Here is a 17,297-nt window from a genome sequence, read left to right on the forward strand (position 1 = left end):
GCCAAATCGGCGCCGGAGATTGGAGTGTTCAGCAGATCTTGTTCTTCTGTCGAGAGCCGCTTTTCGATCGTACTCAGCAACTTCCGACTTTTGCTGGAGTTGGTTGGCGGCGTAGATTCAGCTGGACTGTCTCGATCTCCCATGATAGATCCCCAGTGAGCTCGGAATCCCGCTGAGATATCTTGGGAGTTGCGTGAGACACGTCCATTCGATGTCTGGACTTCTTCGATACTGACTCGACGGAGTGAAGTGTCTAGTGGTCGGAAGAAGTATTTGGATGACGTCTCAGCATGTTGAGCTTGGAAGTCGAAGGCAGCGTCTTGGTTATAGCAACTAGACCTGTTCACACAGTCCCGGTATGCTTCCATAGCGGCATGGAGACCAGCCTGGGATACGGAGTGACGATCTTCGCGGAATCGCTTCGCTGCGTCGTCGAGTGTCTTGCGAGCTATTTCGACTGCAGCTTCATTTTGGGATCGAAGTTTGCGTTGGAGTGCCTGTAGAAGCCGACGGACTGACTTCTTCCATTGTTCCCAGACCTTGCCTGGGTTCTTGGCGGCTTGGATATCTTGTAGTAGTTGCTGAGCCTCACCCTGGATGGCTTCAACCACCTCCGGGTACTCAAGCAGATATGCTGGGAATCTCCAATATCCACGACCATGCAACTGGGACATGGAGCGGAGTGTGACTTGGTGCACCAAGTGGTCACCTGCACCCTTGGGTTCGAAGTACTTGGCATCGCCGTACACTGCGTTGCTGAAGTCTTCAGACATGAGGATGTAGTCGAGTCGGTTTTTACGTGGCTGAGGACCTGTGTACACTCGTTCATCTGGATGGTGGATGCGCCAGGAATCTACCACTCCAAGCTGACCGAGCCAACCGAGGCATGCACTGCGTCCAGGACGAGCACGAAGCGAGGGTTGAGATGAGTCCATGCTTGGATCCAGAGGTGTGTTGAGGTCGCCGAGCACGAGGTGCGTCGCATTGTCTTCGAACAAGTCGACTCGTAGGTGATCGAAGAACACCAACTTGTCGGAGTCGTTGACAGGCGAGTAGACATTGTGGATGTATATGGGAGCATTCCCAACTGACACTCGGATCACTAGATAGCGACCTGGGACTGTCAGATCGGGAAGCTCCACCACAGTGTCGAAACCTGGGAAATCCGAGCGGAGTACAGTCAGCACTCCACCTGACCGACCGGTAGTCTGGGTTGAGCTGTTAGCACCCGGATCACTGACAAAGAGTTTGTGCTGGAATCGGGCGTCGTGGTTGAACTTGAGTGTGTCGAGATGATGAGAATCACGTAGTTTGGTTTCTTGGACACAAGAGACGCTGTGTCGCTGGAGAAAATTTTCAATCAGCAGATGGCCATTCTTCTTGATCCCATTGGTGTTGACTGTCAGCAAGCTGACGCCTTGCCACGAAATCTTGGCTGTGTCTACTGTTTCGACAACTTTACGAACTCTGACTGAGTGGGCCAGTCACGAGTGTGAGTTGATCGTCTACCTTCTGTAACTGGAGTACGCTTGCATCGTCTGGGTAGAAGCCATCACTGGCGCGAAGGGCTTCAAGGTCGTTCAGCATGGAACCCTGCCATTGGACAGCTTCCCAAAGTTTGAAACAGATCTCTCCAAGCTTGGATCTCAACAGTGCCAAAAGCAAGTTGGGGTGAAGAAGGCGACGATTGTGTGCTGGAATCCACGCGATCGACATACCAGTCACATGTTGGAGCCAGAAGTCTTTCTCGAAGATTCTCGGCGCAGTGCACATGAGCATGAGCTCAAAGAGAGCCAGTGCTCTGGATGCACGCACAAGTTCTTTTGTGCTGTCTGATGGTGTCTTCCACCATGCAGCCACACGTTGGAACAGCTCCTCTCGTTTCTTCGGAACCTTGTCACCAAGGTGTTTGGCCCACTTGTTCGCGAAAGTGGTCGACTTATCTGGATCTGTCGCGCTCAGCACACGGTTGATCAGGTGTAGGTGAGCCAAGTCGCTGACATGAGAGCTGGTGGCAGACATCTCTTGGAGTAACACGGTATTAAAGGCGAGGGGCGTTGAACACGATGCGTAGTACACCACCGTGTCTGCGTTGTTGGTATTTCGCAACACCTTACGCGACCCCGAAATCTTGGAATCAGCAACCACAAGGCGATCTGGCGATAGCTGGAGATCGGCTGTCTCTTCAGTCGTCTCCATCTCTGCGACGATCTCTTGGATTGGCAACGGTTTCTCGGTCTTCACAACGCTGGTGTGATGCTTGGTAAGGAAATGGCTGGCTTCCTTCGACTCACTTAACTGGGCTGGAGCCTTCACCGTGCGAGGCACGATCTGGAAACGTGGACCATGTTGCTCATCGAGAGTGGCCGAGCAACAGGCGAAATTAACCTCAACCTTGCTAAGCACGTCAAAGTAGTTGCTCGTCGCAACTCCTACGAGTGGCTTCGGTCGACTCTTCATGAGCATGTTGGCAAAGTCAGTCGCACTGCGTGTCCGTTTGCCCTTCTTCTTTGAGTTGGTCGTGAGCTCGCTGGAGGAAGGTGGTAGCTGCTTGAGCATGGAATTCGGGCTCCCAGGCGGTGTCAACATTACCAACCCATTCGTGCTCAGCGACAGTTCACTTGGTGTTTGGTTCGTCGATGTTCGAGCTGGCGATACCGCCTGTTGAACGACGGCACCTTGTCTAAGGGCGAGTTGCAACGATGTTTCCATTGGTCGCTGAGCAACAATATCCGCAAACGTCCGCGACTGCTGCGCGGGTGGCTGATGCTGTTGCGTGGTTGCTCTTGCGTTGGCTGTTGCTGTTGCTGCCGCCATCGTCGGGTTTTGGAGCTCTAGCGCATATCGCGAACGATATCCAAACGGCACGCGTTGAGCTGGAAACGGTGCATCCTTCGCATGGACGGGGTGGATGCGTCCAGCAAACACGAGCTGGTCGCACACAGAACCGTCCACAAAGAGTTGCGGTGGACATTCATTCGAGCGGAAATACACGCGCCAGGTGGCAGTCGTCATCACCGCGTCAAGGTTCACGTCTCGGAACGTACCGTAGATCGGTCGCGCTCCAAGCTCGAAGAAACGCTTGAGCATGAGATCTGCATCCACATCGCTGTCAACACTGGACACGTCGATGTAGAAGCGGTCGGCAAGGATGTCGAACTCTCTGAACCTGTACTTGCCTCCGAGGATGGTGACCTCTTGGCGTTCCAGACGGAAGCAAGCTTCCTTGGTCTTCACCTTGATGCGGAGGTTCCCTCCCGGCATCTTGGTGAGCTGACCAAGTTGGTTCAGGTCCATCTGCTGCTGGACGACTTGGTTGCCGTGATCATTGGAGAAGGATGTAAGAAGTTTGTTGGGAGAGGTGCGCTGAAAAGCTTGTCCAGTCTCGATCACCATCACGTAACGTGCTCGGGGCAACATATACGGACGGGCTCGATCGATCCGTGGCGCAAGCGCGCTCCAGTCTCCTCCCGCTTCGTACAGCGCATCGATGGCTTCGATGTCTGCAGCAAGCGGTTTTGGTAGTTCAACCTTCGTCTTTTCCGGAGCTTCAACNCCGATGCAGTGGCATCAAAGTACACTTGCTCAAGTTGAGCTTGGCACCAGAGCCATCGCAATACACCTGGACAAGTTCGAGTTGCGCTTGGATACCTTGTATCGAGCTAGAGAGCAACGTCGAGTCATCAGCGAAGAACAATCCGGGAACTGTGTGATCCTCTGTCAGACAGATGCCATGTTCTTCGTGTTGACGTAACAGATTACCCAATGGTTCGATGACCATTAGAAAGAGCAATGCTGAGAGCGGGTCACCTTGTTTGACACCGCGTGTCGGACAGATTGCTGGCTGGATGTGACCATTGATCAGAAGGTGAGCCTGTTGACCTGTGTACAGCAGCTTCACCCAGTCGGAGAAGGCTCCACCACAGCCCATGCGATCAAGCACTTGGAACATATAATTCCAGTTGACTCGGTCGTACGCTTTCTCAAAGTCGAGAAACATGGCGTAGGCCTCTTCATCTCTTGCAGTCACGAGATCTTGCAGATCAGCCAGAAAGCGAATGTGGTGATGGATGGATCTACCCTTCACGAACGCCTTCTGATCGACGTGGATCAGTTTGGGTAGGGAGAGCTGTAGTCGATACGTCAGTGTCTTGGACAGAGCTTTGACGTCGACTCCCATGAGCGAGATCGGTCGAAAGTTTCCCGGATCGGCCCGGGAACCCTTCTTGTGTAAGAGACAGACTGCTGACTGACGCTGGGAGTATAGGAGCTCACCTCGTGCTAGCTGATAGTTGAACACGATGCTCAGACATTCACCAAAGACATCAGTTGCAACTTGATAGAAACCAGCTGTGAGTCCATCCATCCCAGGAGCAGAGCTGGCCTTCATGTGTTTGAGTGCGTCAGCCAAATCGGCGCCGGAGATTGGAGTGTTCAGCAGATCTTGTTCTTCTGTCGAGAGCCGCTTTTCGATCGTACTCAGCAACTTCCGACTTTTGCTGGAGTTGGTTGGCGGCGTAGATTCAGCTGGACTGTCTCGATCTCCCATGATAGATCCCCAGTGAGCTCGGAATCCCGCTGAGATATCTTGGGAGTTGCGTGAGACACGTCCATTCGATGTCTGGACTTCTTCGATACTGACTCGACGGAGTGAAGTGTCTAGTGGTCGGAAGAAGTATTTGGATGACGTCTCAGCATGTTGAGCTTGGAAGTCGAAGGCAGCGTCTTGGTTATAGCAACTAGACCTGTTCACACAGTCCCGGTATGCTTCCATAGCGGCATGGAGACCAGCCTGGGATACGGAGTGACGATCTTCGCGGAATCGCTTCGCTGCGTCGTCGAGTGTCTTGCGAGCTATTTCGACTGCAGCTTCATTTTGGGATCGAAGTTTGCGTTGGAGTGCCTGTAGAAGCCGACGGACTGACTTCTTCCATTGTTCCCAGACCTTGCCTGGGTTCTTGGCGGCTTGGATATCTTGTAGTAGTTGCTGAGCCTCACCCTGGATGGCTTCAACCACCTCCGGGTACTCAAGCAGATATGCTGGGAATCTCCAATATCCACGACCATGCAACTGGGACATGGAGCGGAGTGTGACTTGGTGCACCAAGTGGTCACCTGCACCCTTGGGTTCGAAGTACTTGGCATCGCCGTACACTGCGTTGCTGAAGTCTTCAGACATGAGGATGTAGTCGAGTCGGTTTTTACGTGGCTGAGGACCTGTGTACACTCGTTCATCTGGATGGTGGATGCGCCAGGAATCTACCACTCCAAGCTGACCGAGCCAACCGAGGCATGCACTGCGTCCAGGACGAGCACGAAGCGAGGGTTGAGATGAGTCCATGCTTGGATCCAGAGGTGTGTTGAGGTCGCCGAGCACGAGGTGCGTCGCATTGTCTTCGAACAAGTCGACTCGTAGGTGATCGAAGAACACCAACTTGTCGGAGTCGTTGACAGGCGAGTAGACATTGTGGATGTATATGGGAGCATTCCCAACTGACACTCGGATCACTAGATAGCGACCTGGGACTGTCAGATCGGGAAGCTCCACCACAGTGTCGAAACCTGGGAAATCCGAGCGGAGTACAGTCAGCACTCCACCTGACCGACCGGTAGTCTGGGTTGAGCTGTTAGCACCCGGATCACTGACAAAGAGTTTGTGCTGGAATCGGGCGTCGTGGTTGAACTTGAGTGTGTCGAGATGATGAGAATCACGTAGTTTGGTTTCTTGGACACAAGAGACGCTGTGTCGCTGGAGAAAATTTTCAATCAGCAGATGGCCATTCTTCTTGATCCCATTGGTGTTGACTGTCAGCAAGCTGACGCCTTGCCACGAAATCTTGGCTGTGTCTACTGTTTCGACAACTTTACGAACTCTGACTGAGTGGGCCAGTCACGAGTGTGAGTTGATCGTCTACCTTCTGTAACTGGAGTACGCTTGCATCGTCTGGGTAGAAGCCATCACTGGCGCGAAGGGCTTCAAGGTCGTTCAGCATGGAACCCTGCCATTGGACAGCTTCCCAAAGTTTGAAACAGATCTCTCCAAGCTTGGATCTCAACAGTGCCAAAAGCAAGTTGGGGTGAAGAAGGCGACGATTGTGTGCTGGAATCCACGCGATCGACATACCAGTCACATGTTGGAGCCAGAAGTCTTTCTCGAAGATTCTCGGCGCAGTGCACATGAGCATGAGCTCAAAGAGAGCCAGTGCTCTGGATGCACGCACAAGTTCTTTTGTGCTGTCTGATGGTGTCTTCCACCATGCAGCCACACGTTGGAACAGCTCCTCTCGTTTCTTCGGAACCTTGTCACCAAGGTGTTTGGCCCACTTGTTCGCGAAAGTGGTCGACTTATCTGGATCTGTCGCGCTCAGCACACGGTTGATCAGGTGTAGGTGAGCCAAGTCGCTGACATGAGAGCTGGTGGCAGACATCTCTTGGAGTAACACGGTATTAAAGGCGAGGGGCGTTGAACACGATGCGTAGTACACCACCGTGTCTGCGTTGTTGGTATTTCGCAACACCTTACGCGACCCCGAAATCTTGGAATCAGCAACCACAAGGCGATCTGGCGATAGCTGGAGATCGGCTGTCTCTTCAGTCGTCTCCATCTCTGCGACGATCTCTTGGATTGGCAACGGTTTCTCGGTCTTCACAACGCTGGTGTGATGCTTGGTAAGGAAATGGCTGGCTTCCTTCGACTCACTTAACTGGGCTGGAGCCTTCACCGTGCGAGGCACGATCTGGAAACGTGGACCATGTTGCTCATCGAGAGTGGCCGAGCAACAGGCGAAATTAACCTCAACCTTGCTAAGCACGTCAAAGTAGTTGCTCGTCGCAACTCCTACGAGTGGCTTCGGTCGACTCTTCATGAGCATGTTGGCAAAGTCAGTCGCACTGCGTGTCCGTTTGCCCTTCTTCTTTGAGTTGGTCGTGAGCTCGCTGGAGGAAGGTGGTAGCTGCTTGAGCATGGAATTCGGGCTCCCAGGCGGTGTCAACATTACCAACCCATTCGTGCTCAGCGACAGTTCACTTGGTGTTTGGTTCGTCGATGTTCGAGCTGGCGATACCGCCTGTTGAACGACGGCACCTTGTCTAAGGGCGAGTTGCAACGATGTTTCCATTGGTCGCTGAGCAACAATATCCGCAAACGTCCGCGACTGCTGCGCGGGTGGCTGATGCTGTTGCGTGGTTGCTCTTGCGTTGGCTGTTGCTGTTGCTGCCGCCATCGTCGGGTTTTGGAGCTCTAGCGCATATCGCGAACGATATCCAAACGGCACGCGTTGAGCTGGAAACGGTGCATCCTTCGCATGGACGGGGTGGATGCGTCCAGCAAACACGAGCTGGTCGCACACAGAACCGTCCACAAAGAGTTGCGGTGGACATTCATTCGAGCGGAAATACACGCGCCAGGTGGCAGTCGTCATCACCGCGTCAAGGTTCACGTCTCGGAACGTACCGTAGATCGGTCGCGCTCCAAGCTCGAAGAAACGCTTGAGCATGAGATCTGCATCCACATCGCTGTCAACACTGGACACGTCGATGTAGAAGCGGTCGGCAAGGATGTCGAACTCTCTGAACCTGTACTTGCCTCCGAGGATGGTGACCTCTTGGCGTTCCAGACGGAAGCAAGCTTCCTTGGTCTTCACCTTGATGCGGAGGTTCCCTCCCGGCATCTTGGTGAGCTGACCAAGTTGGTTCAGGTCCATCTGCTGCTGGACGACTTGGTTGCCGTGATCATTGGAGAAGGATGTAAGAAGTTTGTTGGGAGAGGTGCGCTGAAAAGCTTGTCCAGTCTCGATCACCATCACGTAACGTGCTCGGGGCAACATATACGGACGGGCTCGATCGATCCGTGGCGCAAGCGCGCTCCAGTCTCCTCCCGCTTCGTACAGCGCATCGATGGCTTCGATGTCTGCAGCAAGCGGTTTTGGTAGTTCAACCTTCGTCTTTTCCGGAGCTTCAACTTTGTCGCGCCGAATCTCTGTGGTCCGTTGCAGTAGGGTACGCAAGGTTGGTGGGTGCGTACCTTGTCGTGCGTTTGGGTTCACAGTCGCATGTGTACCCTGTCGTGCGTCTGGATGCTTAGCTGCGTGCGTACCCTGACGCGAGTCAGGATGCGCAGTTGCCTGGGTGACGTTGCAGTTGGCTGCATGTGTAGTCCTGTCGCACAGCTGGATTGTCATTCCATCATCGGTTGTGGGTGCGCCTGTCTCTGACGACCGTGCTGGCTTGTTGGGTACAGTTTGCACAGAGCCAGGGTCACTTCCCTGGTCCGTACCAGTGGTTGGAACGTGCGCTGGGTTCCTGTTCTCCCTGTCCCGCCTTTCGCTCAAAGGAGGATGGACAGTTGGGTACCAAGTACCACTGTCGGCAGTAGAAGCAGGGTGCGCTGGATTTCCGTTCTCGCTGCCCTCCCTTGAAGGGAGACGGACAGTTGGGTACCTAGTACCACTGTCGGCAGTAGAAGCGGGAAGCGTTGGATTCACTTCTTGAGCTTGTGGGTGTGGACCCACGTCACTCATCACCATGTCGTCTGCTTGGACAGTGTCGTGTATGACTGCAGAGACGGCGGGACGTTCCATGGCGGGAAAGACTTGGAGGGCTAGTTGGCTTGGGGTTTGAGTTTGAGTTCTTCTGGATTTGACTTGCGTAGTAGCCGGCAAATTGAGAAGTATCCCGACTTTGATGCTGTGGTTCCAAATTTTGAAAATGACTTGAACATTGCCACCAAAGGCAAGGCTTTTAATACGCTATTGGACGGAACAGTGCGCAATGTGAATGGATGCTTTGGGGAGTACCACATGGATAAGTGGGCAAATGTACAGCGTGAAGTATAGATCAGCCACGAGAACCGATTCGTCTACCAATGCCTCCTAAGATTGTATTAATAACGCTCTTGAATAGGAGATATGCTTCCAGCGTCAACAACATTTCTGACGGCTTCGCTTCGTGCAGACCCGAGAAGCGGAAAATTAAATTTCTGACGCGTTGGTATTGACAGGGCGACTCGGCAATACTTTTTGTTTGACAGGCGGACTGGACCTGAGATTATTAGTTTTCCACGACAATCGAAATGTTGTCTATAAGTATTGTAGTTTGAATGTACGAAAAAAATTGGTTGTAGTAAGGGTTTGCCTTATAATTTCTATTTACCGTTTGATTACATTTACTGGAGCTACTATTTGACAAGAAAACACAAAATTTGTAGTTTAGTGGAAAGCATTCTTGGGATGGGTCGCATACTACGTCTAACAACTTAAAACACGTCCGTATAATTACGCATGTCTTGTTTTTTTAGGAGCACAGCTTCGAATCTGCACTTGCGTGCCACATCGACTTCGTGCACTTCCGACAGTTTGTTATCATTTTATCGCTTTTTGGAAATAAAGAAAATTTTGTAATACATTCCACCGAAACTATTCATATTTGGATAAGTTGACTCCTTTCACGTCGCATTAGAATGCTGAAGCTAACTTCGTTGTAAACAAAAGTGTTTAGTATGAAAGCGAGCTTCGTCTCATAATCAGCACCGGACAGCTTACAAAGTGATTGTTTTGTAGGTTGTTGCGCCAACTATTACTTGATGATGCGAGGTGGCAAGCATTCTGGAGGACGTCCACTGTATGTTCTGTCCAAGAGTATCCACGCATAGATTGTAACTGCTTTAAAACAACATGTAAGACGCAAAACACGATTTTATTGTATTGCTGTGACATCGTCTTATTAGTAGCAAAAGCACGTGCGGCTTGAATGTTAGATTTATGTAAATCAGCGCAATAAAAGAATTGAGGGTCTTGTTTTGCGATTGCACATTTCCTGCGTAATATTAAGACGCTGCTTCCCGCATGCTCAATAAAAGTCGGCCAAAAAATCAAGCATCTTTCATATAGACATATGCACGAGAGCCAAAGTTTATTGTATTTAAAGTATGGTCAGAGCAAATACTCCTGTTTCTACGCAGCTCGCCCAATGAAATTTCTTTTATTGTTCCGCTCAGAATTTCTTTCCTGCAATTCGCCACTTAATACCTTGTTTTATTGGCATGAATATCAATGCTTTTTAAGTCGGCGACCAATAAAGTCCAAGGCTTGATCGCAAGATCGTGAAATCGCAATAACATTGCAAGTTGCATACAAATTATTCTTTACAATTCGACACCGGCACTTCCGTACAAGCGCAAGGTGGCTTTCAATCTCGCGATGGTGACAACGTCCGCGCTTGCTTCAACTGCGCTTCATTCGCCATTTACCTTCCTCCATTCACCATGGTTTCAATGACACGAATTCAAAATAGTGTCCTTGTTGTCGCCGCCGCGGTCTCGCACGGCTGTTCGTATGCTTTAGCATTGGAAGACTACCATTTTGCCATGCTTGCAGCTGTAAACCACGAGCGTGCAAAGGAGGGCGTCCCGCCACTTTGCATGAACAACAAACTTCAGCAGGCAGCACAAGCGCACTCGGAAAACATGGCCAGAAACAACTACATGGGCCATGAAGATGTCGATGGGTCGACTTTGGTGGACCGAGTCACAAGAGCGGGGTATTCATTCGATGCCATCGCAGAGAACGTGGCAATCGATTCGAGTGACGTCGCCGCGGTCATGATCGCGTGGATGAAGTCGGAAAACCACCATCTAAACATCATGAATACAGAGTATACGATGATTGGGATTGGCTACACTTCCAGCCAGGAAAGTATGGTCAAAATCTACTGGACCCAAGACTTTGGCACTGGTACTACAGAGGTCTGTGACAATACGAGCCCGACTTTAGGGAATGGAAATGTCACAAATCCTGGGCTTGTGCCGACGATGGCACCAACGTTAGTGCCCACTAGCGTCGCACCAATGGCAACACCGGTACCCGCGACAATTCCTCCCATACCTGAAGTGCCAGAGACTCTTGCGCCTCTTGCAACACTTTACCCTACGACTTCGGGTCCAACGGAGGCTCCGGTGCTAACGACTCTTGCACCCTCAGCGCCACCGACGGCGGAGACTCCGACTCTGACGCCTCCTATGCCAACAACTCTTGCGCCCTCGGCGCCACCGACGCCCAAGACGCCAACAACGCCCAAGACTCCAATTCTAGTGCCCCCTTTTGTGCCAACAACTCGTGTGCCCGCGGTGCCACCATCGGACTGCGAAACTGGCTTTTAATGGTGTCTTTTTAGAGCCAGTTATTAATGTTAGCGTGTCTTTTCATTAATTGACGAATAACAAGCCCCTTTTGTCTACAAGGTTTGTGTTCTTCTTCTGTTGGACCAAATGCCGTAAAAGAAGATCCAAAAAAACGCTTTTAGTTATTCGAGCTACGTGCGATGTGTCAACTTGTTAAGGCGACAGGAGTCGAAAAAGGCTTTCATTTTCTGCATGCATTTTAACTTATAAAGTATTGCCCAAAAGTTGTTGTAGCGCTTCCTGCAATTTCTGATTCCATGATCGTGAAGATTTTACAAAGCTTTAAAATTTATGGTGTGGTTCACCCCCTTTTACCGTTGTGGACCACCACCTTAAATGGTTTTCTTACAATTGGACACCAATAATTATTGTATTATGGCTACAGCGACGGCACTCGAGGTGGAGTTGCGAAAGAAGCTGCTACAAGATGCGCAATTCACGCCTAATATATATCACCTCATAAGAAACGAAATTGGTCTTTTCCAGCGCAGCATGTATAAAAATCACAGCCAGCACCGCCGGGCATTTTTCTTTCAGAACCTCCAAAAGGTCAAGCGCTGTCTTCGCGATTTCAAAATAGAGGCATTTATTGTGATGCTTAAAGAGGCTAGGGATGTCTTGACGAAGCTTGAACCTGAAAATGGAGCTTATTGTATTTCTTGGAAACTGTTGGCTTCTGATCTCAAAGTCCGTACAGACGCAGTGCTGCGAAAGTTTGTGGCAGTGTCTCATGCTGCCACTGAGATCATTCGAGCGGCTCAGAAGGCATATAAATGTGCGTCCGTAGCAATATTCAATACTTATTTGCCAATGTGTCTAATTTAATTTTGCTAGCCTTAATGGTGCAATTTGCCATGACCTACTTTATGCCCTTTGTACTTACCATGAACAGCATCCTCGCCCGACTGACGGTGCTTTTTAAAACGGTGCTAGTTCGAGCAATTGAGCTACATGGGGGCATCACATTATTGTATCTCCATGCCGTGGCCGTTTCAAATCCGTTGCGGGCCAAAATCACAGCTGTGCAGCTCCAAGGGTATCGCATTCCAAGCGAGATTCTTAAAATTGCGAATGCGTAATGACAAAATGCAATAAAACACAATACTATTCTGTTTTTTTGCCAAATCAAAATCTAAATCATGTATACGTATAATAATCAAGATATTTAACCAGCTTTTGGTCACGAGTTCTTTCGAGGCGACCGGCAGCCTTCGATGATCTTAGGAATTTCCATGATACCCTGATACAACCAATGAAGATAGCGTCAATTCATACCACAGCTTCAATTCTAATTATCGACATGCCTGCACACTGAGATCCAGTACGCGTGTCGTCATGTCCTCATCCATTTCCGCCTGAACGCCAATCGAGCGCGTCGTAGGGGCTGCTCGACGCCACAATAATACTGTCATCAGTATATATTTTTTAACATATCCAAGCATCAAAAACACTACCTGAACAGGAACAAGATTTTTTCGTCAAACCGCATCGATTACATTTGTAATTCGACGGCACCAGTGGACACACATGCCCCTTCTTCGGTTCCCCACACTAACAAGGCCATCAATGAATTCGGTATGAACCCGAAACATCATTTCTACACACCTTACTACAGCGATAATTGCCACGATTTCGATTCTGTGCCTTCATGGCGAGATCGTGATCATAATCGGTAGCATCCATTTCCACCATTTCCTTGCTCCCATCCTGCAATTGCTTCATGAATCCAGCATTCAAGTCACCGCCCTGCATCATCGACGCAGTATCCATTCCATATTCCATCATCCCCACTAGCATACCACGAACACTACATCGTCAGCTCTTTCTACTGATCCTCGAGTCATCTCGTCTTACTATTTAAGTTTCCATTCATTTTTTTGAAAATGATAAAAAACGGTACTTTAAAAATGTCTTTGTTAAGTAACACATTAAGAGCCAATCCGAAGCGATTGTAAGACGTCGCCCACTAGCCATTGGTCAGACAATCAAAAAAGCGTCTTCACACGAAAAAGCGTACCCATGTCGTTCAACTTCGGGACGTCCGCGGCTCCGACAAGTGGCTTTCAATTCGGTGCCACTACGAACGCCCCCTCGTCCTCAGCAGCTCCAAGTACCAGTGGTTTCTCCTTTAATGCGTCATCTAGTGCGCCCACGGCGTCTTCGAGTTTCAGCTTGAACGCCACGCCAACAACAACTACTTTGGGTGGCTTTAATTTTGGATCCAATGCCTCGACAGCCACCGATTCTGCCGAAGCTAAAAGCAGCGGGCCATCAGCGACTTCCACGGGCTTGAACTTTAACGCAACTGCGACTGCACCAACGACTAGCTTTAGCTTCAATGCGGCTTCGACTTCCTCCGAGGCAAAGGTGCAAGCTCCGACATCGTCAAGCTTTCAGTTTGGATCCACGTCTACAATACCACCAGCCAAGATAACGGAACCTAGCGCTCCAAACAGCTTTACTTTTGGTGCAGCTTCCAAGTCAGAGCATGCAAAGCCTGCGGAAAACCAGTCGACAAGCTTTGCGTTTACGAATTCGAGTGCTCCAGCGAAAGCACCGACAACAAGTGGATTTAATTTTGGAGCAATAGCAACGCCCATTGCGGCAAATACTGGTGCGAGTAAAAGTGAGAGCACCACCGCGTCATCTTTTGACTTTAAAACCGCCACGACGGCGTCGAATACTGCTGGGCTGACTACGAGTACGACTACTACAGCTTTGACGGCTCCTATGACAGCGGTGGATATGCCTCCAGCCGAGTACATGGGCCGAACCGTCGAGGTATGCCATACGAGAAGTTTATTCTTTTTGGAAGTGTCTTACTATACTGAATCTGTAGGATATTATTAATTCATGGAGTGAGCAGCTGGAGCGAAATGCCGACACGTTTACTACGGAAGCTGTGAAAGGTACGATACCGAGTTAATCGGTAAACTGACAGTATTGGTGGGAACTAAGTCGTGAAATTCAATACATTGACAGTAAGTCAATGGGATTCGGATGTACTCGACAGTCAACGAAAGCTTGGGGATCTGGCAGGGGATGTACGACGTATACAGGTGGCTCAGAACGAGTTGGATTCAAATTTAGACACGATATTTGCGTACCAAATGGAGCTCAAGTCGACGCTTGAGGTATGGCATTTCTTTGCTCCCAATTGATCTCGTTGGTAACGCTACCATTTGTATGTATGTTGAATTGAAAGCAATTGGAAAAGAGCGTTGACAAAATGTACGAGTCTCAGGATCAAATGCCTGTAGCTGCTGATATTGAACGCGAGCAGACTTTGCAATTGTCTGTGGATTTGGATGATCAATTGAATTCAATGACAACGACGCTTAAAGAGACTGTCGAAACGTTGAATCAGGCGCACAATGATGTGGCCGATGAATCGAATCCGATGGTTCAGATCATGAAAGTGCTGAATGTGCATCATCATTCGCTGCAATGGATTGAAGGAAGCGCAGATCGAATTACGAGTGAAATTGGACAATTGTCACGCAAGCTGCACGAGTCGGTACTTTGATAAAGCTCGATAACCAACCAGCAACAAGATTCTTTTTTTTTATTTGAAATGTGTTGAAAAGTGCTGGTTCACGATCGAATAGAAATCATTTCACAAGGTTATTACGTAGTCACAGAATTGACGAATTCGTTTGTTTCCATGTATCAACAGCTCGTACTTTGAGTTGATCATGGAATGCAGCAAAGTGCGGGGGTTGTTTCAAAGCTACTAAGTCGTATTAAAAAAGTACTTGGCTACATGTGAAGCCATTCTGTCTTGAAGCCCGATAAAAAAAAGTTATAGTCCCTTTTCAAGAATCCCAACTGGCATAGCTTTTGTAGCATATATACGATAAAAAAAAGTCTCCTCGCACGTTTCTTTGGAAGCCGTTTTGGCATTGTACACTGCAGAAAACAGAAAAGAAAGACGTACGTGGCTTTTCTTTCAGCTTCAAATCATCGACAGATTCAGAAAAATAGTTAGGATTAACCATAAAACTTTGCTTTTTGTTTTGTGAACACGAAAGAGCAAGAATTGGGAATCAAAATGTAAAAGTCTTTTTTTTCTAAAAGGAGCTACTAGGGTACATTGGCGTTTCCAGATATGTATTTTCTAATCCTGTTCGAGGCCAAGTTTTGCTGCCTGTGGATCGTAACTTCTTGTACTAATAAAATCATCATTCAAAAAGGCAGCAGAATTATTGTCAGCTTTTTATGATTATTGATTCACTCGCAAAATGTTTGTCGCCGTATTACACATTGTAAACTTTGATTACAGTTTATGGTATAGATTATGTCTTTAAACTTTTCGACTGCAAAATAATTTAAGCGTGATATCGAATACCCATGCTTAATAATTTTATAATACAGCTGCAATTGCTCCTCTTTTGTTAATCATTAAACTATTATGGTGCCGAGTCTTCTCCTTTTTTTGCGAAGTTTCGTTGCATCCAGATGCATATATCCTTAAGTATAGGTAAGATTAACGCCATGTGATCGAGCTTGGAATCTCGTCGCAAGTTCCTGTCCACTGGTCGTTGATCATTTCGTATTGGGGATGTTCGATCGATCGTAAAGACGACGGAACTATATCGTGTCATGAAATTAACACGTAGATAATATTTGCGGAAACTACTTTACACAGTAATATTCGGATAGCTTATCCATTGGTAGATATAGGCCATTATATCTACTTGCTCCGTGGTCCAGTCAGCACTGGACGCGCGCAATGATATATATAGAAGACTTTATTACATGTTTTGTATTAGTATGTAATTAAGGTAGAATAAATACATATAAATAGAAGAGCTTAATTTCTTTAAACACAGTTTACTTTAAACCTTCTTCAAAACCAATGTTTTAGAGAGTCGTTCTCTGCACGCACTAGTGTACGTGATGTGACGCGTGGCACCACTCGCATTGAAGCAGTAGGGCGTTGTGCCCCTACTGACCGTAACCGATTTTTGGCGGTCCGCCTCGCTGTTGCGATTTGCAACAGCGTCGGACCCGCGATCGTTGCACTATTAGCATTCGGTCCATCAGTACGTTCAGTATCCCTAGGTACTAGGCGTGGGGCACTGCACTCGTGAGCGTAGTGCCCTAACTTTTGACAGCGATTGCATCTCTGCAATCGCTTATTGTTCGAAAATGCGAGGTCTTTCGCTCTCGACGTAAGAGAAATCCACAGGCTCTGGGCCTCTAAACTCTTATCGTCTCGGAGGACGATATGATGACGAACTAGCTTGAGCCTGTCTCAAGCTAAAGTCCTCCTGTTCCGCAACGGATATTGCTTCTTCAAGCGTATCCAGTTCCAAGCGGAACGGATGCATCTTTACTGGACCATCCGTAAGACCTTGCATGAACACCGTAATCAACGTGTATTCATAAACTGGATTGTTCGTGATACAACTCGCTAAAAGTCGTATTTGCTGGGCATAAGCGTGAATATCACGCTTGCCTTGCTTGAGTTTCAAAAGCTCTGATCGAGCTCTGAACTCAGCCCTAGGCGGTTCAAACGTCTGTTTGAGTCGGGCTTTAAAAAGCCTCTAGCGACCCAAAGACATTTGGGTCACGCAACTTAAGGCCTAGTGTCCAAGTTTTGGCACGACCTGCCATATTTGACTGAGCAAATGCGACTTCATTTGCTCGTCGACGATGTGACGAGCCCATATGGCATCGTCCGACTCGACAAACCATCTTAAGAGGGAGTCTTCTTCGACTCCCCTATACTCAGAGATGTCAATCTTTAAGGTTTCGGGACGACGCGTGTGCGTTATCCCAGGTACAGGGGTCTGTACCTGTTGTAACCTCAACAATTCTGCTTGTTGAGAGCCTTGCTGGCTAAGCAAGGCTACATTCTTCCTTGCCTCGTCAAGCTCATGTTGTATTAACTTTGCGATGGCTGATGGAAGGCATCTCTGTCCAAACCGGACAGCATGGCGTCGTTCCCTATGGTCGAACTCATTCGTTCGACCGCACATCTTTCTATGTCACTTTGAAAGGAGTAGCTATCACGCGAAACGTGATGCGTATTTCCATTATCATCTAACATGTCCATGTTAGATGGTGGAACAGTGGCCCTTGGACGGACAACAAAGTGCTTCAGTACAAATTTACT

At 48.9% G+C, this 17,297-nt stretch overlaps 3 protein-coding genes across 3 annotated transcripts; all 3 read left to right on the top strand.

Moving 5' to 3' along the window:
- Positions 1-10,261: 10,261 nt before the first annotated feature.
- Positions 10,262-11,155, top strand: CCR75_004651 (uncharacterized protein; the record flags this gene model as incomplete). Its single annotated transcript, XM_067962737.1, has 1 exon — positions 10,262-11,155. One exon carries the CDS (start codon positions 10,262-10,264, stop codon positions 11,153-11,155), a length of 894 nt encoding a protein of 297 aa, XP_067820590.1.
- A 396-nt stretch (positions 11,156-11,551) lies between these two features.
- Positions 11,552-12,255, top strand: CCR75_004650 (uncharacterized protein; the record flags this gene model as incomplete). Its single annotated transcript, XM_067962736.1, has 2 exons — positions 11,552-11,951; positions 12,011-12,255. The coding sequence occupies 2 exons, from the start codon at positions 11,552-11,554 to the stop codon at positions 12,253-12,255; spliced, it is 645 nt and encodes a 214-aa protein (XP_067820589.1).
- Positions 12,256-13,195: 940 nt separating this feature from the next.
- CCR75_004649 (uncharacterized protein) lies at positions 13,196-15,043 on the top strand (the record flags this gene model as incomplete). Its single annotated transcript, XM_067962735.1, has 4 exons — positions 13,196-13,957; positions 14,016-14,085; positions 14,159-14,310; positions 14,382-15,043. 4 exons carry the CDS (start codon positions 13,196-13,198, stop codon positions 14,700-14,702), a joined length of 1,305 nt encoding a protein of 434 aa, XP_067820794.1. The 3' UTR covers positions 14,703-15,043.
- Positions 15,044-17,297: the final 2,254 nt, after the last annotated feature.

The sequence above is a fragment of the Bremia lactucae genome, linkage group LG12 (assembly GCF_004359215.1).
Source record: "Bremia lactucae strain SF5 linkage group LG12, whole genome shotgun sequence".
NCBI lineage: Eukaryota > Oomycota > Peronosporomycetes > Peronosporales > Peronosporaceae > Bremia > Bremia lactucae.